We start from the raw sequence: 18,657 nt of genomic DNA, 5'->3' as shown, positions 1-18,657 counted from the left end.
AACCTGTATTTCTAACAAGTGCCTGGGGAATATTGACAGTCTTAGTGTTAGGATCACATTTTGAGAGCCATGGACTAAGGGGAAAGAACCTAATAAAAGTGAAGTTTTAAATAGGTTAAATAACATCCTGAATTCCAGAGCTGTAAATTGACTTGAGAATAAACTTCAATATATTCTGATCCCTGGGCTTTTGTTTCAGAGTCTTAAATCTGGTACAATTAAGAGAAGGTGTCAATTAGGATTAAATGTGTTATAAAGATCAATTCCTTTTTATAGCTGAAAAGAGTGGAAGTCACTCACTCTATAATATTTTCAAAGCAGTGATTAGTGCCCCCAGAGAAGAGGACCTGTACCTTACTCATTTCTAAAACCCCTAAAGTGCCTTAAACAAGAAGACAGTTAATCACCATTTGCTGAATAGGATGAAACGCCTGCCCTAATGAGTCTATCTCATGTTGGGTGGGTTGGAGGGGCAGGTATTCAGAGCCTCTGGTAAGGCATTCATGCACCTCTGAGTGACTCAGAAAATGGAACCGGCTCTGGGCATATGACGCAGACAAAGGCCCTCTTTCCTCTGGATGGATACAGACCTGCGTCAGGGCAGCTGGCTGGGCACCCTGATCACTGCATGGACTCCCACTCTTATGTGGCCCCACGGCTGGGTACAACTCACCCAGCCTTGCAGGATAGGTCTGTGTGTGTGAAGATTTTGTAGAACAGGGTATGGATGCCCCAGAGCAAGCAACAGGCTGGAACAGTGAAAAGTCTGTCTGTGTTTAGTACTCTAGGAAGGGTTAGACATGGTGGTGGTTTAGTTGCGAAGTCGAGTCTGGCTCTTGTGATCCCATGAACTGCAGCCCACCAGATTCCTAAATCCCTGGGATTTCCCAGGCAAGACTACTGGAGTGGTTTGCCATTTCCTTCTCCAGGGGATCTTCCTGACCCAGGGATCCAACCTGCATCTCCTGCTTGGCAGGAGAATTCCTCACCACCTGGGCCACTGGGAAGCAGGTCATAGGAACTGATCCAGGAGTAAATGGTTTCCTCTGGATGAGATGCCCTATCATCACCACTCACAGCCTCGTACTCATGCTGTGGGTCTCAGCTTAAAAATCTCTTTTTTGGGGAATCCCTCCCACTCCAACCAGACTAAAAAGGCTATGTACACCCACTGCACACAGTTCCCATCACAACTTATGACAAATGTAATTACCTGATATACGGTGTTGCTTTGAGTCTGCCCACATGAGATTATAAAGCTCAACGTGGGGAAGACCACACATTTTATTCAACATTTTACTGCTAGTACCTGGTACATGAGTACATAATAAATGTGTTTAATGTTGAAATATTACATATAACTTCAATTAAGAAAGGCAAAAAGGGATAAGAATTATCCTTGGTTTCTTCAGGGGGGCGCTTCCCCAGTGGCTCAGATGATAAAGAATCTGCAATGCATGAGACCCAGGTTTGATCCCTGGGTTGAGAAGATCCCCTGGAGAAGGAAATGGCAACCCACTCCAGTATTCTTGTCTGAAGAATCCCATAGACAGAGGAGCCTGGTGGGCTACAGCTCATGGGGTCTCAAAGAGACAGACACAACTGAGCGACTAACACTTTCTTCAGGGAGAAGGAGACGACCACCAAAATTTAACTTTTTTTTGCAATAAGCAAGAATTATTCTAGGATCCAAGGCACTGCTAAAGAATACACTCTGATAGGAAAATGTGCCACTCTATACTATGCTCTGCTATTTCTATCCCTTGCGCTAAAATATGACACTTCACAGATCTGTCAACTCTTGGTTTTACATTGTAAATATTGATGGTGTGAATACTTGCTCACATTTGCCTAAAACATGAGAAATGGTTCTGAGCATAAGAACTTGAAATGGAAAATTCACCTTCACAAGCATAGCACACAAGATTAATTATGTTCACTGCTTGAAAACAGAAGCCAAGTCCTAACTTCTTCAGTGACAGTGTGGCTTTACACTCCCTAGGCCCTTAACCCACAGCCCATGACCTTCAGAGACTTCCTACAGAAAGGTTAAAGGTTATTTCTCAACTATTCCCATCAAAGTCTCAAACAGAAAACAGGACCATTTACAAGTCTTCTGACTTCTGACATGAATGACCCAATTTCTTAGCAAATCTTAGAATACTATAATGATAAAACTCCACTCCATCGCTATAGGGCTTCCCAGGTGGCACCAGTGGTAAAGAACCCCCCTGCCAATGAAAGTAATCATCAGAAATGCAGCTTTGATCCCTGGGTCAGGAAGATCCCCTGGAGGAGGGCATGGCAACCCACTCCAGTATTCTTGCCTAGAGAATCCCATGGACAGAGGAGCCTGGTGGGGTATAGTCCGTAGACAGTCAGACACCACAGAAGCAACTTAGCATGCATACATGCCATCACTACCTCCCCACCTGCCAGTTGGTACCATCCCACCACTCCACAGGAACCACTCGGGCAAGAGCACCAGTGAGCTAACCGTCAAATTTAAACTTCTCTTTTCGGGTCTCATCTTATTTGAATTTCTTTGGACCACTGACACTACAACCAACCCCCTCCTTCATCAAAGGCACTTCTCCTTTACCCCCTAATTCCACACTATTGTGTTTCCCTGAAACCCGCTATTCCTTATCTGTTTCCTTTGGGTACTTCTCAGTTTCTGCCCCCTTTAACGTCAGTAAAACCCAAGTTCGATCTTTCACTTCTTGTGCTCACTCCTTGGATGATCTCATGCAACCCAGCAGTGTCAACCATGCCTTTCATTCAGGTGAGCTCCATGTCTCCACTCCAGCCTAGACCACGGCCTGAGCCAAAGGGCCTGCCACCTAACTGCCTAGGCCAACCCTTGAAAGGTTGGCTCTCCAGAACCAAGCTCCTTATCTCCTCTTCCTCATACTCCTCCTCATGGAGGCTGGAGGCACCAGCCTCTAGACAAAGCAGAACCTTCCATTCCCTCACCCTCCACATCTACCCACAGGCAGTTCTACCTTCCCTCTTTCCATCTTCACAACTACTCCTCAATTGAGGTTCTGTCATCCTTTACCTGGACGCTTACAACTGCTCCTGGCAGGCCTCACCTCTTTCTATGTCCCACTCCTATGTGACCTCCATACTGTTGCCAAACTATATTTTGTTACCCATGATTTTTAAATCCTTCTATGGCTTCCCATCACCTACCAAATGAAGAGCAACTTCTTAGCAGGATGGAAGGTCCTCTGTGATCAGCTTCTGTCTGCCTCTCAGGCTCATCTCTCATCAGGCTCCTCAGAGCATGCAGCACTCTGGTTATATCCGATTAGAGAGGAACTGTTCTGAGCTGCTCATTTTCAATCTGCACTCTACATCAAAAATGTCTTCCCCCAAACTAGCCCAACCTCACATCTGACCCTTGTTTGCTTGGCAAACTCCTACTCATCTTTCCAGACTCCTTCACCTCTTCTGCAGGGCCTTTTTTGATCCTTTCCACTAGATTTACGGCCCCTTTCTTCTTTCATGGCGACAAATCACCGCAATTGTTAGTTTCCATATCTGACTCATCCTTACCCAATTAAATTTTACTTTTTTAATTTGGAATTTCACATCAGCTGACATTTTTCCTGGCACAGTAACGGTTTAAACTCAGTAATGGTGGAATAAAAACCATTGGCCAAAAAGTCATGATTCAATCAGGATTCAGAGAAACCAGAAAAATTATATTATGTAGGAATGTAGAACAGTGAAGTAAGAATCAAGCGAGTTTGTGATTTAATTTTCCAAATTTAAATAATGCATACATAATTCAGTTAGTTCTGTTCTTTTTATGCACTTTTCTCTCATACACTCTCTCTTCTAATACCTTACTCCAACTCTGAATCATCTGTTGGCTTTTATCTTTTTGTTCCTCTGGCAGTCCCATTAATGAGTCAAAAATTCCATTGTATTCAATTCTTGGATAAAACTATTTTCTCTGAACCTCTAAAGTTTCTCTGTAGACCCTTCCTGAAACATCAGGATCAAGGTCTACTCAGCTAGCAATCATCAACTTTCATATATTTATAAAGTTTCCTTTAACTCATACTTTTAACTCATATTCATGCTCACAATTGAGACAGGCAGATCTCTTTTTATCACTATCATTTTACAAATGTAAAGCAGATACCCAGAAACCTAGAAGATATTTATCCTTTTAAGTTCCCCCTTAAATAGTTTGAAGAAAATTAATTCTATACTTTCTGATGTTTAGTCCTCACTGTTTTTTGTTGTTGTTGTTTTAATTTAAACGCCATTTATCAAAGTCACATCCTACTGGTGTCCTTCAACTGCTGGCACACTGACTGTACTGTTATTACTGTCTCCTCTTTCTGTCTGCACTTGTGCGTCCACCCTACTGACTGGATCCCCAGCTGAACATTCCAAAGGAATCACTTTTCTCCCCTTCTCTGCTCCATAATCAATGACTTTGACAAAGGAAGCTGTATTATATGAGTTTCACCCAGAGTCCAATCCTCTGCAAAGAATCTTAAGTGAAACTTTGCATGTGTCCCAGCCACTCTCTTGCGAACTCAGGGGATCATAAAAAGATTCTTCCCAGGCCAGCTTTCTCTGCTTCTCCTCTGCCAAAACTAGGCAAGGAAAATGAGAGTCTATGTGATTTAGTTAAATACGATGATTTTTTATAAAAATACTGATAAATGAGGATGAGGCTGAAAGTACTGGCGGCCATGAGGTTTAGAATTACCTGCAGATTTTCCCTTCGACATCCTCTCCTTGTCATTAAGAGCCAGCTTTAGTTTCCAGCCTCATGCCCCTCCCTCACTTTCAGGGCTCTCACTGTCCTCCCCACCACGTGGTGCTATCCCTTATGTGGGGCATTCCTTTTCTGTTAATAAAGAGTGGAAAGGGATTAACAGGCAGGAGTGGACACAAAAAGTTACTTTTTAGTGTTACATCTTTATTTACAAGAGTTTGGCCCACATTCCATAGCTGTTATCTCACAGGAAGGCCCCTCCCCACACATAAGCACCAGCCAACTCTTACCCTCAAAGCCTGAAAAACTCCTCCATTCTCACATTCCTCTTAAAAACAAAGTTAGATGGGGAACACATGTATACCTGTGGCAGATTCATTTCGATATTTGGCAAAACTAACACAATATTGTAAAGTTTAAAAATAAAATAAAATGTAAAAAAAATAAAATGTAAAAAAAAAAAAAAAAGCCAAAAAAAAAAAAAAAACAAAGTTAGAGAGAAACAATAATCAATTCTATAAATTAGCTCAGTGGGTTAGACCAGAGGCCAAAGAGCAGATTCAGCCCCCTGGCCCGGCCAAAGGAACCCCTAACTCCCAGTTAAACATCTACTAACTGTTCGTCAGTCATCAGAACATAACTGGATCTGCGCGTCACCATTTCTAAAAACACAAGCCACAGGCATGTTCAGGAGCATCCTCCTATCATTTTATTTATTCCCATCAATTCAAACTTGAAACATCAAGGAACTGAGTCAAGTGAAATTTGTAAACTCACTATAATTAACTGAACACAGCCTTCTGGAACCTTCAGTCAACCCCCTGCCTCTGGTTTCACTATATCTGTCTCAGGGTGCAAACTCCATTCTGTCCGGGTCTGCATGGACAGAACATGTGCTCACCTAAAGGATCGGTCTAGCTCTAGTGGCCACCACCCCCTCACTAGCCCTCACTTTCACCTGTTTCAAGTAAAGCCTCCATCACTAAGAATTAATTTTACAAGAATCTGACTTTTCACTTAAGGAAAAAAAAATGTTTTGCATAATTGGGACTAGGGGCTGGAGGCAAGGTTTTCAGTTTGTCCTGTTACAACTACTCAATCTGAAGATGACCAAGAAGTGGGCTTTCTCTGGAAGCCTGGAAGAATGGACTATTCCCAGGTGACAGAACACAGATTAAACAACTAATTATCCTAATAAACTCTGAAATTAAACACAGCTGTTCGCTGAGCTCTTGCCCTGATTTCCCCAATTACAACACTACTGTGTGCTGGTATACATGCCTTTGATCTGAATCTCTTTCATTTCAGTCTGTCCTAGGACTGAGACTGTGGGAGAGGAAGGTGAAATATATGGATGATGGATGAGGTCTAGAATGCAGATATTCTATAATTCGAGCCTGGGTAAAATTCAAAAGTGACACAAAGGAACAAGGTCTCGTCTTGCTTCCCAGAGGGGATATTAACTAACCCATTTTTGTTACATTAAAATAAAATGACCCATCACCCTGATTCCTAGCAATCTTCCTAAAACAGTATTCACTGCTCACATCCTCCTCAACATAATCACTCAAAGTAGGTCAGAAATGTTGCTTCCTTCCCCTCATTGATTTTCATTAAGAGGATGCACTTTCTGGAACACTAAAGGGGAAGATAAACACCCAGTACAGCTACCAATGACATCCCCTGTACATTTTTGGCATTATTAAGTACAGTTCTCCCAAAAGCAGGGGAAAAAAATCTCATCACTCCTATTTATCTTTCTTGGCTGTATATCAACGATAATCTCAAACTTCAAAATACACAGTAGTAGTGCTTCAGCCAGCTGATGAACATCTCCCAAAAGGAGCACATTAACTCTGTCTTTTCTAATTTTCTAGATCACCAACCCACCTCTTCCCTAAGTACACATTCTTTTTCTTCCTAATTCACGCCCATGTTTTGCCAAAAGGATGCCAAGCGACACCACACACTGGCTTGGCAAGTCCCCGGGGCCTTATCAGGACGCTGAGTGCAAAGGAAAGGGTTTGTACACACTGGGGAGTGGCGAAGGGGGAGCTGGAAGCCCTCGGCGGCAGTGCCGGCTCTCCAAACCCCACTGGCAGGGCTTCCCCGGTCCCCTGCCCTTGGTGAAAACTCCCCTCGGCCCCAGGTCCTCAAGCCTGGCACTCCAGAAAAGCGCCGCAAAGTCCTTCAGAACCCTCAAAACACAGGAGTGCAGAAAGCATCCCCTCAAAGCCAGCAAAGCCACACATCCTCTCTCGGCCAGCTTCTCGGGGCGGGCAACTTCATCCCTGGAAACAAACGAAAAGCCCGGTCCTCTCAGGAAGGAAAGAGGTGACAGCAGAGAGCAGTAAATGGGCACGACCCTCATCCCTCACCTCCAGTCCCCCACTCTCCCCCACCCCCACCCCCCGCAAACTCCAGGTTTCAGAGCAGGTGCGGCTCACCTCCAGGCAAGGAGGAAGCGGGCGGCCGGAGGTGGAGGGCAAGTCCCCAGCCCAGGCCGCCTGGCAGCCGGCGAGTGCCCAGCAGCAGATCCAGGCGGGGCTCCAGGGCGGCGAGAGTCCGCTGTGGGGAGCCCTGGCCGGCCGCCCCCGGCCCCTCCCCCGCGCCGGCCCCGGGCGGAGGAACAGCATCTCCTTCCCGCTGCGGTCGGCCCGCCGGCCGGCTGGAAAGCAGCCTCCCGGGGTGGGGCGCGTTCTGCTACCGGGCCGCTAGGGCTGCGCGCTCAGCTCACAGCTGACAGCTCCGCTGTGCTCGCGGCCCCGGCGGCCGGCGCCCGTGCTCCCGTCACGCCGGAGGGAGGGACCGCCGGGCGCGGGCGCGGCGCGGAGGCGGGACGCGGGGCGGGGACGCGGGAGCCCGGGAGCAGGTGCAGCAGGAGGGGTCTGCGGCCCAGCCCCTCCGGTCCTGGGGTGCCGCGTGGTCGCCCGGGGCTGGAGCTTCATTACACTGTAGAGAGGGAGAGAGGCCGGGGTGTCTCCCGTCCCCGGTCCCCTCTGCCCACCAGGAGGGGCGCCCCGGGGAGAGCCAGAGTAAAATCCAAGACCTCGGGACATTGTTTTCCGGCGGCCGATCTTTAAATGCTTCCTACTTCCCGCGTCACGCACAAACACACCCAGATGAGCCACAGGAGCATCCTTTCGTAAGAATCCAACTAGCTGGCGTCAGATCGAATTTGGGGGTGATTTGGATGAGCATCAAATGGCGGGGAAGAAAAGGGGAATGAAATTTAGATCCAGGTTATGACTCAGTATTCTAACTTACTTGACGAGAATAATGACAATTCCTAACCCATAGGTTGTTATGCGGGTTAAGTAAGTTGATACACTGTTAAGCACCCGAGAATGCCTGACAAGTAGATGTGGTGCGCGTTGAAATCAGTAGTGAGGGATCATGGATGCTGCTGCTGTTACTTAACGGAGATAACTGTGCAACCTTGGACAAGTAAGCCCTTTTGTTCTGGAAGAAGCAGGTTTTCCATCTGTACGATAACTGGGGTAGTCTTTTTCTTTCATTCAAAAACATAAATACAGTATTCTAACGCATATATATGGAATTTAGAAAGATGGTAACAATAACCCTGTGTACGAGACAGCAAAAGAGACACTGATGTATAGAACAGTCTTATGGACTCTGTGGGAGAGGGAGAGGGTGGGAAGATTTGGGAGAATGACATTGTAACATGTAAAATATCATGTAAGAAACGAGTTGCCAGTCCAGGTTCGATGCACGATACTGGATGCTTGGGGCTAGTGCACTGGGACGACACAGAGGGATGGTATGGGGAGGGAGGAGGGAGGAGGGTTCAGGATGGGGAACACATGTATACCTGTGGTGGATTCATTTTGATGTTTGGCAAAACTAATACAATTATGTAAAGTTTAAAAATAAAATAAAAATTAAAAAAAAAAAAACTCAAAAAAAAAAAAAACAAAAAAACAAAAAAAAAAAAAAAAAAAAAAACATATTGAGTTGGGTGGTGGGCACCAAGTGGTGAGCGAGACGGACATTACAGCTTCCTCAGTGTTGGGGATCCCTTCCTCTAAAATTCTGTGAATGGATGAGTTATCCTGTTCTTCAAAAGGAGCACCCAGATTTATTTTAATTGAGCACCTAGAGAAATCTACCAGGCGGACCCAATGTAAGTTGACCTGAATTGCCTGTGGCACTATCCTAATGTCCCTTTAATAAACATTTCCACGTAAAATGTGCAAGTCCCTTTCTCTCTCTCTCCTTCTCTCCCTCTATCCTGTTTCATGTGTTCTGATTATAACAATAAAGCATGTTTACTGTTAACATTTTGGAAAATATTGAAGACTATCAGGAAGAACATAAAATCACTAGGGAACCCACCACCCAGAGATAATACTATTAGTGGTATTAGCATGTTGAGGTATTTCCTTCTTGGCATTTAATTGCGTCTCTGCTGCAAAACCGGGATTATAATTTGTAACCTGCTTTTATTTTTTCCTTAGTATTAATATTTTCTCAAGTCATTAAAGTCTCTGACAGCACAACTTAAGTAACCATATAATATATAATATATTCTACTGTTTGGATTATATATTATTTACTTTTGGATATTAGGCACTGTTTCTCAAGTATTCAATGTTATTAATCATTCAACCCTGTATATTCACTAGTAGGACTGATGCTACACCTGAAGCTCAAATACTTTGGCCACCTGATGCAAAGAGCCAACTCATTGGAAAAGACCTTAATGCTGGGAAAGATTGGGGGCAGGAGGAGAAGGGGGTGACAAAGGATGAGATGATTGGATAACATCACCAACTCAGTGGACATGAGTTTGAGAAAACTCTGCTGCTGCTGCTGCTGCTAAGTCGATTCAGTCATGTCTGACTCTGTGTGACCCCATAGACGGCCCACCAGGCTCCCCCGTCCCTGGGATTCTCCAGGCAAGAACACTGGAGTGGGTTGCCATTTCCTTCTCCAATGCATGAAAGTGAGGTCGCTCAGTTGTGTCCAACTCTTCGAGACCCCATGGACTGCAGCTTACCAGGCTCCTCCGTCCATGGGATTTTCCAGGCAAGAGTACTGGAGTGGGGTGCCATTGCCTTCTCTGTTGACAAAACTCTATGAGATAGTAAAGGACAGGGAAGCCTGGCATGCTCCAGTCCATTGTGTCACAAAGAGTCGGACACAACTTAGTGACTGAACAACAACAGTAATTTTAGAATGAATATACATCTCCTTTTAATTTTCTATGATGCTTTTCTAAAATTGAAATCATTGGATTACATAGCATGTGCATTTTTAAAGGTTTTGGTGAATAGTGCACAAATTCCTTAAAAAATTTTTTATCAGTTGCTATCAGCAGTTTATGAGTACTTATTTCATAACTTTCTAAATTATAATGCTTCATGTATTTGCCATTTTTGTAAAAGAGAAAAATGCAACTGTGTTAATATTTTTTAAATGTATAGTATTTTTTTTATTTAGTAATGTTACCAAACTCATGTTCAGCTGCTCACCACTCAAAAGCCAATAATGGACAGCCAAGTGTTGGTAGAAAGAAAAGTTTGCTTTAATCAGAAGGCCAGCAATCTGAAGAGAAGGAGGACTCATGTGCCAGAACCAACTCCCCAGATTCTGCTCAGCCATGAGAGTTTTTGAAGGGAAAGGGGGGAAAGAATATCAGTGAATTACCAAGGTACAAGCTTAGATTCTGCATCATTCTTCACTGTGCACAGACTGGCTGACTCCTCTTTATCTTTTCTTCAGATGTCATCTTGCCCATGTCATCTGCCTGCAGGATTGCAAAGGGGGCTGCTGGGGGTACAGAGCTGCTCATGCTTAACTATTTAATTATTCATTCTTCTTTTAATCTAGAGAAAGAATTCACAGGTTAGGCATGGCATGGTGTGCATTCAGTAGAATATAAGTCAGGAGTAAAGTCAAATTGTCTAGTGATCTCATTCCTATAATTAGATTCTTTTAGGGTTAGAGAGGAACAGGAATGAGCAAGCAGAAAACGGACAAAAGAGCTTCTTTCAGTAACGCAATAATTTTTCACATATATTTACCAGCTATATAGTTCCTTCTCCTGTTGGTGTGTGAATTTTTCACTGACACTCTTTGACCATTTTTCTATTTCAGTTCAATCTTTTTTATTGATTTGTAAGCAGTCTTTGTAAGTTTTATATATTATACCTTTGCTTACCATATATGTCACAAATGCTCCTCTCAGTTTGTAGTCTTCTTTTTAATTTTGTTTCTGGTGACCTTCTCTGCAACAGACTGTCATTTTTATGTACTCAAATATTGCCACATTTCCTTTTGTGAGTTCTTCCTTTGTTTTATGCTCAGAGGTACTGTACCTTTGCAAGATCAAATAGATGCCTGTATTTTCTTATTTTGTTATTACTTTCTTTATATGTTTTTATTATTTAATCCATTCAGAATTTGAGTCAAATTATATGATTATTTTTGTCACCTAAGTGGGACCTAACAACATGGTTAATGGATTGAAAACAGTTTTTTCCTTGTAAAAAATAAAAGTCATCCCAGTCACCTTAGCTTACATGACAATTACAAATTTTCCTAAATGGGACAATTTGCCACTTTCAATAAATGATTTTCTCATAGGATTTTCACCTAGAGAAAACATGTTCACCTTAAGTAATTAAAACCAGCATGCAGGCTGGTAGAGAAAGGAAAATTCTACGAAAACTCTGTGGTTCCTTTGTACTTATTTATTTTAGAATTTAACTGTAGGTTATTCAGTTGGTTATTGATTATCTGATCAATCAGTTCAGTTCAGTCACTCAGTAGTATCCAACTGTTTGCAACTCCATGGACTGCAGCACACCAGGCCTCCCTGTCCATCACCAATTCCCAGAGTTTACTCAGACTCATGTCCATTGAGTCAGTGATGCCATCCAACCATCTCATCGTCTGTCGTCCCCTACTCCTCCCACCTTCAATCTTTCCCAGCAACAGGGTCTTTTCTAATGAGTCAGTTCTTCGCATCAGGTGGCAAAAGTATTGGAGTTTCAGCTTCAACATCAGTCCTTCCGATGAATATTCAAGGTTGATTTCCTTTAGGATGGACTGGTTGGATCTTCTTGCAGTCCAAGGAACTCTTGAAAGTCTTCTCCAACACCACAGTTCAAAAGCATCAATTCTTCAACACTCAGCTTTCTTTATAGTTCAACTCTCACATCCATACGTGACTACTGGAAAAACCATAGCTTTCACTAGACGGACCTTTGTTGGCAAAGTAATATCTTTATTTTTTAATATGCTGTATAGATTGGTCATAACTTGTCTTCCAAGGAGCAATCATCTTTTTATTTCATGGCTGCAGTCACCATCTGCAGTGATTTTGGAGCCCAAGCAAATAAAGTCTGTCACTGTTTCCCCATCTATTTGCCATGAAGTGATGGGACCAGATGCCATGATCTTAGTTTCCTGAAAGTGGAGTCTTAGGCCAACTTTTTCACTCTCCTCTTTCATTTTCATCAAGAGGCTCTTTAGTTCTTCACTTTCTGCCGTAAGGGTGGTGTCATCTGCATATCTGAGGTTATTGATATTTTTCCCGGCTATCTTCATTCCAGCTTCTACTTCATCCAGTCCAGCATTTCTCATGATGTACTCTGCATAAAAGTTAAATAAGCAGGATGACAATATACAGCCTTGTCGTACTCCTTTCCCGATTTGGAACCAGTTTGTTGTTCCGTGTCCAGTTCTAACTTTTTTCTTGACCTGCATACAGATTTCTCAGGAGGCAGGTCAGGTGGTCTGGTATGCCCATCTCTTTCAGAATTTTCCACAGTTTATTGTGATCCACACAGTCAAAGGCTTTGGCATAGTCAATAAAGCAGAAGTAGATGTCTTTCTGGAACTCCATTGCTTTTTTGATGATCCAACAGATGTTGGCAATTTGATCTCTGGTTTCTTTGACTTTTCTAAATCCAGCTTGAACATCTGGAAGTTCTCCATTCACATACTGTTGAAGGCTAGCTTGGAGAATTTTGAGCATTACTTTGTTCACGTGTGAGATGAGTACAATTGTGCAGTAGTTTGAGCATTCTTTGGCATTGCCTTTCTTAGGGATTGGAATAAAAACGGAGCTTTTCCAGTCCTGTGGCCACTGCTGAGTTTTCCAAATTTGCTGGCATATTGGGTGCAGCACTTTCACAGCATCATCTTTTAAGATTTGAAATAGCTCAACCGGAATTCTATCACCTCCACTAGCCTTGTTTGTAGTGATGCTTCCCAAGGCCCACTTGACTTCACATTCCAGGATGTCTGGTTCTAGGTGAGTGGTCACACCATCGTGGTTATCTGGGTCATGAAGAAACTCGTTTCACAGTAAAATAATTAAGGCCAGTGCTCATGGGTTTCACTAGTAATTCCACAAAACCTTCATTCAAAAGCGCCTGACTTACAGCATAGCAGAATGATCCAAGTAACCAATTTACTGAGTCAGCTGGGAAATAATGCCTTTTGACATTAGGGTGGTACCCTTCAGTGTAAAATATACAATATTATCTGAACTAGTGACTAAATGTGATGCTGTTTCTCCCCAAACAAGACTTATATTAATAAAAGAAAAAATTAATATATGATTATATACATAAAATAATAAGGGAGAAACTGTGGGCAGGGACAATCATTTCCATTTCTGCAATTGCTTCTGAGATTATCTGTGACATTGATCACTTTCTTCCTCCTTCATTCATGTTCAGACAGCTCCTCAGCTGGTCATGGTTCTTTGGCTAATAGGCTGATCAAAAGCCTATTCCCTGAGTAGGTCTGAACCTTGGCGATACTTGCTATATAGGGTTGCTGTGGTCTGCCATCGGAGAAGGCAATGGCACCCCACTCCAGTACTCTTGCCTGGAGAATCCCATGGACGGAGGAGCCTGGTAGGCTGCAGTCCATGGGGCGCTAACAGTCGGACACGACTGAGCGACTTCACTTTCACTTTTCACTTTCATGCATTGGAGAAGGAAATGGCAACCCACTCCAGTATTCTTGCCTGGAGAATCCCAGGGACAGAGGAGCCTGTTGGGCTGCCGTCTATGGGGTCGCACAGAGTCAGACACTACTGACATGACTTAGCAGCAGCAGCAGCAGTGGTCTGCCATTAACTTTCGGCACTGGATATCACAATACTAGGAGGTACTCCAGAGGAATTCCTGAGCTCCATCTTAGAAACTCATAGTTAACCACTCTAGTAAACTTTATTTTTCTTCCTGGTCCATTGGCAGGAGGAGCCCAAAAAGCCAAATGGCAGTCTTAACATCCCAAATTTCAGTTCAAATGTCTCCCCCAATAGAATATTTATCCACTGAATAATAAGACCTTCAGGCTAGCAGGACTTGGACTTGGGAAGGAAAATTTTGTGCTTTGGTCATTCAGCATAGTAATAAGAAATACCACCCACATTGTACTCCTTGATTTCTGGACCAATATGTCCTGGTTTGGGGAGAAACAGCATCACATATTAGTCACTAGTTCAGATAATATTGTATATTTTATACTGAAGGATACCATCCTAATGTCAAAACGCATTATTTCCCAGCTGATTCAGTAAGTTGGTTCCTTGGATCATTCTGCTATGCTATAAGTTGGGGGACCTTTGAGTGAAGGTTTTATGGAATTACTAGTGAAACCCAAGAGCACTGGCCTTAATTATTTTGCTGTGAAATGAGTTTCTTGATAAAAACAATATTCTATGAGAACACATGGTATAATAAGGTAAGATGTAAATAAGGCATTAAGTCAACAGACTCAGCAAAATGGACCAGGAAAACAAACCAGAACCAGATTGTGTTTACTCCAGTGAGGACAGAATACTGTTCACTCTATAATGGAAAGGACTCAATATAAGCAACCAGCAGGTAGGCTGCCCTCTCATTGTTATACAATATGGAGAGCTTTCTAACGGTCTCTACATCTGGCTGATTGGCATTTAGCAGTAGTGGGAGAGCCAGGTCAACCTCAGAGAGAGGCAATCAATTTCTTTATGGAGGCATATCCAATCATCATCACTGCTATGATGCACTATTGTTTATAAGCTCATTGACACAGTAAGGTCACTAGGGAAAGAAGCTGATTGACGTCAATGGTGAGTCATCTGGTTTACCTGGTCATTGAACATGTGGTGAAAATTCACATGGGATATTAATATCCCCACAGGCTAGGCCCATTTCAAGACATACATGCACATAATTCTTCCCCAATCCTCCTTATCAGCAAACCTCCAATCCTATTCTTTCCAGATTCCTTCACCAAATGGCCAAACTTTTAGCTATTACCTGTGAGCTGGTGTAGAGCTGACATCATGTCACCTTCCTGGTAAAGTTCACCATTAGGATTGTACCCACTGGAGGAGTTCCCTTCATTGTCCTTCAGAGCCACTCATGATTTATTTGTTAATCAATGTAAAAGCAAAGGATTGGTCCTTGAGTTTTTCAGCACAAAATTCTAAGGCCAGGAGGCATGAACTAAAAAATCAAAGAAAAGTTAAACCACTTGGAAGCAGAATATTATGCTGAGTTAGATAAATGTCAACACAATTTTTTTTCTGTACATACATTGTTCCAAGAATCCTCTGCCCTCTGCAATAACCAGCTTGTCTGTGAACCATATACTCAATATTTGCATGCCTATTAGCTAATATTGATATTAGGTGAGTCAGGAACATTGCTAGCAACTAAAGCTGAGCCATCAGAAATCCTGTGACCTGACAATTCCTTTATCATTTTATCCACTTCCCTATTCCAAAAGAAACACGAGTATGATTGGCATGCACAGATTCTGCAAATCCATTTACCCAGATAAGAGCAGGGAAGGAAATAAATTCTAGCCCCTTAAAGGTCAGGGATATGCAATTTTTATTTCATGTAAGTGACTTCAGTTAAATAATTTGGAAGAAAAGACTAGGTGAGTGGATGCAGATTTTTTTTAAGGTTTTAAATGTTAAGCACTGTAAAGAAGTCAACAACTGAACCTCAGGAAAGGATTGGCCTTTAAAGATCACTGAGCCAAATCCCATCTCAAATCCCTGAATCCTCTTGGCAAGTCTCCCTCAAATGACTTTCCAGACTTTAAAAAAATTTTCAGTGACCGAGAAGTCACTACCTTTGCAGACAGTCATGTAAGGAAGTCTTTCTTCAGGGGAGCAAAATATCTGTGTCACAGTCACAGTTCTAACTCAGGCCCAAACAGGCCCTCTTTCAGTGACAACCCTTCCAATAGCTTCTTCTATCATAATCTTCTTTTCTCCAAAATAAGTGTCCCCAATTTCTTCCACAATTTTTCACATGATCTGACTTTACATTCACCTCAATTTTCCAATATTCCTCTTGAAAGTATACATTTAAACTGAAGTAGTAGCATAGATTTAGTATACAATAGAGTAGAAGTATAATTCCGTATATTCTAAAGAGACTGTAGTTTTTTCAACTTAATGTCCAGGTGGATTTTTCTGAAAGTTGCACCAATGTTCACTCTGATGGCTAATATTCAGTAGGAGCTCACAATGTGCGAAGTACCTTGAAGAGGGCCTCATATGCATCATCTCATTTAATTTTCCTGACAACCACCTGTGAGAAAGGCACTATTTTTATGCCACTTGCAAATAAAGAAAATGAGGTTTAGAAAGAATAAGTACCTTGAAAAGAAAGTGAAAGTGATAGTCGCTCAGTTGTGCCAGACTCTTTGGGACCCTATGGACTGCAGCCCACCCGACTCCTCTGTCCATAGGGTTTTCCAGGCAAGGATACTGGAGTGCCATTTCCTTCTCCAGGGGATCTTCCTGCCCCAGGGATTGAACCCAGGTTTCCTGCACTACAGGCAAATTCTTTACTGACTGAGCTACCAGGGAAAGACTTAAATGTGAGTGAGTGAGTGAAAGTCGCTCAGTTGTGTCTGACTCTTTGCGACCCCATGGACTATACAGTCCATGAAATTCTCCAGGCTAGAGTACTGGAGTAGGTAACCGTTCCCTTTTCAGGAGATCTTCCCAACCCAGGGATCGAACCCAGGTCTCCCGCATTGCAGGTGGATTCTTTACCGTCTGAGGCACCAGGGAAGCCCAAAGTACCTCACCTAAGGTCAAATACCCTATATAAGTGGCAGAATTTGGTCTGTCCCAGGATTTTGGGGAAAGTAGCAGCACCTATTGGAGAAGGCAATGGCAACCCACTCCAGTACTCTTGCCTGGAAAATCCCATGAACGGAGGAGCCTGGTAGGCTGCAGTCCATGGGATCGCTTAGAGTCAGACACGACTGAGCAACTTCACTTTCACTTTTCACTTTCATGCATTGGAGAAGGAAATGGCAACCCACTCCGGCATTCTTGCCTGGAGAATCCCAGGGGGGCTGCCATCTATGGGGTCACACAGAGTCAGACACGACTGAAGCGACTTAGCAGCAGCAGCAGCAGCAGCACCTATTGATACTTAGTATGTGCCAAGACTGTGCTGAGCTCTCACTTCAAACAGTTAAGTAGTTAGTATTAATATTCCCATTTTACACATAGGGAAACTGAGACTTCGAGAGATATAACAAAATGATTAGAAATAATGAACTAGCTTATCTGAACAAGTTCAGTTTATATACCCAGATTTGGGGTTTTTAATTACCCCTTATAAAATTAATCTTGCTGGATTCAGTCCATTACTCTGTCAATTTTTTTTACAAATACTGATTTGTTCCAAAGTATTTTTATCTCTGCTCCATTTTTATAACTGCAAGTTTTACAAGAAAGTTTCCATGTGTTCAAGTTACCAACAAATTACACTGCATGGAAGGAGACATAGGAAAGAGTCACGCACAAACCACTAGAACCGTCTTTCCAGATGCTATCAACATACTCACCAGACCGTATCAACCAGTCATTCAACCTTTAATACACTATGTAGTCTGGGCCATATTTCTCCATTTTGTCCACAAGAACACAATTTCTTGTGTCTTACTGAAATACAGATTTGTCATCCCAGCTCAAACTTAACAACCTTATCAAAATAGAATCATATTAGTGTGAAATAATTTAGAGATAGTAAATCTATCTTGGATCTCAGTGATCTTCGTGTGTTTCTAAGTATTTGTTATGTTTTCAAAATAAAACAGTAAATTAAATGTATTTGCAGTTGCTTTCATTCTCATGATGCTATATTTTTATTCATGTAATTAGAGACAGCACTTTCTCCATCATTAAAATGATATCTGAGTTCCAGTGCCTTCCCACTTAGTCTTCTGAGTTCATTTTTGACTCTTGTGACTTGATTTTTATAATCCATGCTTGTGATCTTGACCTCTTGGGCATCTTTAAGATTGGCAGTATAATTTTAGACTTTTGTTTGTATTTCCTATTTTGCTAAGCTGATAGTTTTACTTTTTCCATCATTGAATTACCCATCAACTATAAGTAAATTATCTTCTCCTGAAAGTCATCCAGAAGCTTTTGACAAATAGAGGCTTGGCACCTGAGTAATAATCCTTTAAGACCACGAATCTGTCATAGAACCTTTCCTGGCTTTGAAATGCTGTGATATATTCAGTAGATTTGGCAGTTTTCTGTTACCTCTGATTTCACTGCTTGGCATTTAATAGTTCTTCTTTGTGTAAAATAATGTTTCCTTGTATATATATGGCTGAGTCTCTTCATTGTTCACCCAAATCCATCTCAACATTGTTAATTGCCTATACCTCAGTACAAAATAGAAAATTTTTAAACAAAAAAATTTTTCATTAAAAAAATAGCATTTCCTTTCAGTATTACAATGATATCTCTTTTTAAAACATTTAAAGCAATATTATAGATTTAAACTTAAGTTAATTTAGGCATCTGAATGCTACCACATATGACTGTAATGTTATTCACAAATATAATGACCACTAAGAAGCATAGGAATTGCAGCATGTTTCTTTTGACA

General features: G+C 42.3%; 1 protein-coding gene across 2 annotated transcripts in view; it reads right to left on the bottom strand.

The window, feature by feature from the left end:
• The window catches only part of ELAPOR2 (endosome-lysosome associated apoptosis and autophagy regulator family member 2), a 221,111-nt gene extending 213,599 nt beyond the window's left edge, over window positions 1-7,512 (bottom strand). Inside the window, exon 1 of one of the 2 annotated variants that reach the window (XM_019958586.2) lies at window positions 7,192-7,512. In XM_019958586.2, coding sequence (XP_019814145.2) covers window positions 7,192-7,380 — 189 coding nt within the window. In that variant the 5' untranslated portion in view covers window positions 7,381-7,512. The remainder of the gene's footprint in view (window positions 1-7,191) is intronic. The other variant, XM_070787651.1, reaches the window with a different exon arrangement.
• Window positions 7,513-18,657: the final 11,145 nt, after the last annotated feature.

The sequence above is a fragment of the Bos indicus genome, chromosome 4, assembly GCF_029378745.1.
Source record: "Bos indicus isolate NIAB-ARS_2022 breed Sahiwal x Tharparkar chromosome 4, NIAB-ARS_B.indTharparkar_mat_pri_1.0, whole genome shotgun sequence".
Classification (NCBI taxonomy): domain Eukaryota; kingdom Metazoa; phylum Chordata; class Mammalia; order Artiodactyla; family Bovidae; genus Bos; species Bos indicus.
This window is presented reverse-complemented; position numbering and strand designations above follow the sequence as displayed.